The 4,703-nt window shown below is 39.2% G+C and overlaps 1 protein-coding gene and 1 pseudogene across 1 annotated transcript in view; one reads left to right on the top strand and one right to left on the bottom strand.

The window, feature by feature from the left end:
• Positions 1 to 2,526, top strand: part of LOC107691119 (ras and EF-hand domain-containing protein) — an 11,282-nt gene extending 8,756 nt beyond the window's left edge. The window contains exons 14-17 of the mRNA XM_016489594.1: positions 1,878 to 1,992; positions 2,069 to 2,182; positions 2,260 to 2,336; positions 2,415 to 2,526. Of these exons, the coding sequence (XP_016345080.1) occupies positions 1,878 to 1,992; positions 2,069 to 2,182; positions 2,260 to 2,336; positions 2,415 to 2,517 (409 nt within the window). The 3' untranslated portion in view covers positions 2,518 to 2,526. The remainder of the gene's footprint in view (positions 1 to 1,877; positions 1,993 to 2,068; positions 2,183 to 2,259; positions 2,337 to 2,414) is intronic.
• Positions 2,527 to 3,756: 1,230 nt separating this feature from the next.
• LOC107691142 (small EDRK-rich factor 2-like) overlaps positions 3,757 to 4,703 on the bottom strand; it is a 2,869-nt pseudogene continuing 1,922 nt past the window's right edge.

The following is a 4,703-nucleotide window of genomic DNA, read 5'->3' as shown; positions in this document are numbered from 1 at the left end:
TCCCCCCCCAAATAAAATAAATAAATCAATAGAATAAAAAAATAGAATCCAACTACGTTGAAAAAATCCCAAACATTTGAACCGTAGTGTAGACCGCCAGGATTGTCTCAAGAGTCCTGTTAAATGTTTTTTCAGTGTAGTCCTCTTTTCAGTGTAGTTGATGTACCACATGTTCCATGTTGCTACAGACAATAAATTCTGACTCTGGTGCATTTACTGTAAACACATTTGCTGTTTATGCACACAATGGAATATTAGCAGGCATGCAGGTGTAGGGTTAAACATTATGGCCCGATTTCATATACAGGGCTTAGCCTAAACCAGGATTAGCCCGTAGTTCAATTAGGACATTTAAGTAATTTTTATAAACATGCCTTAGAAAAAAGCATTAGTGGTGTGCATCTTAAGACAAATCAAAGGCACTGACATGTTTTAAGATCAGTCAGTGCAAGTTTCTTTCAGTTGAAACATTACATTTTTGTCTAGGACTAGGCTTAAGCCTTGTCTGTGAAACCGGGGGTAAATATATATTGGGTTCTTTAGTATGTTTGTTACTTGATATGTAACCTATGTAACTGGTTCGAGCCCCGGCAAGGACAGGAAGCCTTTGTGTGGAGTTTGCATGTTCTCCCTGTCTGTGTGGGATTACGCCGGGTACTCCGGTTTCCTCCCACAGCCCAAAGAAATGCAGGTTAGGTTAATTGAACACTCTAAATTGTCCCCAGACGTGTGTATAAAGACAAGACTTGTGTACGGATCGACTTGTGTATGGATTAACTCAGTGGTTCTCAAACTTTTTTGGTCGCGCCCCCCCCTTTAAACCTATGCTGCTGCTGCATAGGACACACACAGGCTTTCCTCCTCACCAACGACATTAAACACTGTGTCTACACCGGACGCGAGCGGCAAAATACAGTAGAACCCATTATAATCAGTGACGTTGTGAACACTGGATGCGGCACGACACGCCAAATCCCCAACAGTAAACTGATGCCTTGTTCTATTTATGATGTACTGACACAAGTTAAAATGATTTGCAACGGTTGCTTTGTCGTGTCCAGTGTAGAGCTGGTGCGACGCGACAACTGTAGCGTCCGGTATAGACACTGTGAGTGAAGCCGAGAGCAAGATATGCCTCGTCATATTTTCTGCATTTAGCTTTTGAATAGCCAGCACCTATCTGGGTCTGTGCGACTTCATGTATGGCTTTAGCATGCTAAAGATACACTACTTTCAAAAGCTACATTTATTTGCTCAAATGCAGTAAAAACAGCAATATTGTGAAAGTACAAATTAAAAAAAAAAAACTATTTGGACTGTTTTAAAGTTTAACTTATTCCTGTGATGGCAAAGCTGAACTTTTCAGTGGCCGTTTGGCATTCTTTACCCATAGTGCATGTTGACGTTACTTTAAGGTATATCGCTGGAGTCCCAACGCTTTAGAAATGGCTTTATAACCTTTTCCAGACTGATAGATCTCAATTACTTTCTCATTTGTTTCTGAATTTCTTTGGATCTCGGCATGATGTCTAGCTTTTGAAGATCTTTTGGTCTACTTCACTTTGTCAGACAGGTCCTATTTAAGAGATTTCTTGATTGCGAACAGGTGTGGCAGTAATCAGGCCTGGGTGTGGCTAGAGAAATTGAACTCAGGTGTGATAAACCACAGTTTTAACGGGGGCAAACACTTCTTCACACAGGGCCATGTAGTTTTGGATTTTGTTTTCCCTTAATAAAAACCTTCATTTAAAAACTTCATGTTGTGTTTACTTGTTATCTTTGACTAATATTTAAATTTGTTTGATCTGAAACATTAAAGTAAAATAAGAAATCAGGACACACCACTGTAAGTATATAAACTTGTTTCTCTTCTACAGGTTCCGCAGCATCGCCAGGTCATATTTTCGCAAAGCACATGGAGTGCTACTGCTGTACGATGTCACATCTGAGAGCAGTTTCCTGAATGTTCGTGAATGGGTGGAACAGATTCGGGTACAGTCTTATATTTTAGCGAGTTTGTTTTCTTTGTTTCGTTTGTAGACTGTATTCTGTAAACTTTGCCTAACAGGAGTCAACGGATGAGGACATCCCAATGTGTGTAATAGGGAACAAGGTAGATTTGAGGGCAGAGAGGCCAGAAGGAAGCTGTGTGAGCGCATTCCATGGTGAAAAGCTTGCTATGGTGAGTCTTGAGTCTCAGATTTATATGGGAAGAATGTAAAAACCACCATGCCAATCCTAATTTGCTGTGCATTATAGTCTTATAATGCCCTGTTCTGCGAAGCAAGTGCTAAAGAGGGGACGAATGTCATCGAGGCAGTTTTACATTTAGCAAGGTAAGAAACCACATCAGTTCTTGCTCATTCTAACACGTAAGTGTTTTCAGGCTATAAATGTCTTATGCATTATCACAGAGAAGTCAAGAAACATGCTAAACTGGGGCGAAGATCAGAGTCACGGGTTAAGCTCAGTCTTCATAAAAGGAAGAAGACGCTGAGCAACTGCTGTGGAGTCTAAGTCATGCAGAGATCGTTTATGGTGGAGTCATGAACACTGACCTTAACTGAGGCAAGTGAGGCCTGCAGTTCTTCGGATGTTGTTGTGGGGTCTTTTGTGACCTCTTGGGCTGCGTTTACACTGCAAGTCTTAATGCACATCCGATCTTCTGACCATATCCGATTTTTTGGCACGTCTGTTTACATTCACCTTAGAAAAACCACCATGCCAATCCTAATTTGCTGTGCATTATAGTCTTATAATGCCCTGTTCTGCGAAGCAAGTGCTAAAGAGGGGACGAATGTCATCGAGGCAGTTTTACATTTAGCAAGGTAAGAAACCACATCAGTTCTTGCTCATTCTAACACGTAAGTGTTTTCAGGCTATAAATGTCTTATGCATTATCACAGAGAAGTCAAGAAACATGCTAAACTGGGGTGTAAAACAGAGTCACGGGTTAAGCTCAGTCTTCATAAAAGGAAGAAGACGCTGAGCAACTGCTGTGGAGTCTAAGTCATGCAGAGATCGTTTAATTGTGATTTTATGCTTTTTAAAATAACTAAAATCCTGTCCTTTTTTAGAAAAATGTAAAAATTTTTTTTTTTTTTTAATGCAGTTAGCACTTTTAAGAGGTTTTTAGACATGGATGCTTCCTTGGTGTCTTTAGGCACACTGATCAAATGTATACTTGTACATTTGCCTATTAATGATCAAATTCATTTCAGGGTTCAGTGTTTATTTAAATTACTTTTTATTTATGTTAGAATTGAATTACTGTTGCATTGAAGGATGTTTATGTAAATGTTTCTAACGTGTTAAATAAAAGTTTTAGATCGGATTTAAAGTCTAAATCAAAGGTCTGGAAGCCGTTAATCTGATGTAATTTGCAGGGGGAAAGTTTTCTCTAGTATTTTGACATCTCTGAAAGAAAGCAAACTCGGATTTGAGCTACACTTTATTCAACAGTTTTGAGTAAAGGAAAGCAAATGAGATCTAAAAATACAAGAGTACGTGATTGCAAGATGGGTTTTGTGGGTCTGTTAGTCTTGGTTTTTACATGGTAAATACTGACCAAGAAAAGTAAGACTTGTACACAGTTAAGTAAATGCCCAATCAAACTAAATTAGTACAATACAAAAAGGGTTTTAAATCAAAGTACAAACAATGGTACTGCTGAATCTAGACCACAAAAAAAACAATATAGTCTAATGACACCAACAAACCCTTCGGACAATCCTAAGCTATTATTGTTGATGTCTTCTATTTGGCTTTAGAGTCCATACTTTCATTGGCTTTCTTTTGCTTCTGTTGCATTATTTCTGCATCTCTAAAAAGTAGGGATGCACCGATACCACTTTTTTCAGGTCTTTTGTGACCTCTTGGGCTGCGTTTACACTGCAAGTCTTAATGCACATCCGATCTTCTGACCATATCCGATTTTTTGGCACGTCTGTTTACATTCACTTTAGACACGACTGCTGTCCGATATCTGTGTTTACATTAATTCCCACGCAAAAGGATTGTCTGCAGTGATCGCTTTACTATGCACATGGTAGACCCTCGGGTTTTAAATGGGCGTGCTTTTAAAATTATTTATATAATTCACGTCGAATGGCCATTATTATTTGCCAGGATGGACAACGGCTGTCATGGATGTTTTGCAGCACAAAATCTGACTGAACGGATAAAGACCGGAAAATAACGGTAATTTTAATTTGTTAGACTATTTTATCTACAGCTCGTTAGAGGTAGAATTCCTTAGTGAAATAAAGACGATATTTATTGAAATTAATTCGAATTGAGAGAGAGAACGAACGCATGCACCCACGTGTGAGCGATCGTGAAGCATTGCAAACAAGCTCGTCGGTTTAATTACAAAAACTGCTAAGTTATCACCTCATTGCTGAGAAATATATGTAGCTTTTAGCTGTTGTATTTTCAAAATTCACGGAGCGGGGGTTGAAAACCAGCTCCTGAATGTGCAATCTCTTACTATAAAAAGTTTCCATCTCAATAAAATGCGAGCGCTACAGAGCACGCCGGCATTAAAACGCCATTAAAAATCTTTGAGCAAACGTGCCGCCCTTGCATTGGGAGTTCTGTGGAGAATCGGATGTGTGTTTAGACGTAGGTCGGATGTCCAGATATCAGATGTGTATCCGATTAAAATCCACATTTGGAAGTGGCTCAGATCGGATGCAAAAAAA

This window comes from Sinocyclocheilus anshuiensis, unplaced genomic scaffold (assembly GCF_001515605.1).
Source record: "Sinocyclocheilus anshuiensis isolate Anshui unplaced genomic scaffold, SAMN03320099.WGS_v1.1 scaffold2, whole genome shotgun sequence".
NCBI classification, from domain to species: domain Eukaryota; kingdom Metazoa; phylum Chordata; class Actinopteri; order Cypriniformes; family Cyprinidae; genus Sinocyclocheilus; species Sinocyclocheilus anshuiensis.
The sequence above is the reverse complement of the archived record's forward strand: the minus strand, read 5'-3'. Positions and strand labels throughout refer to the sequence as shown.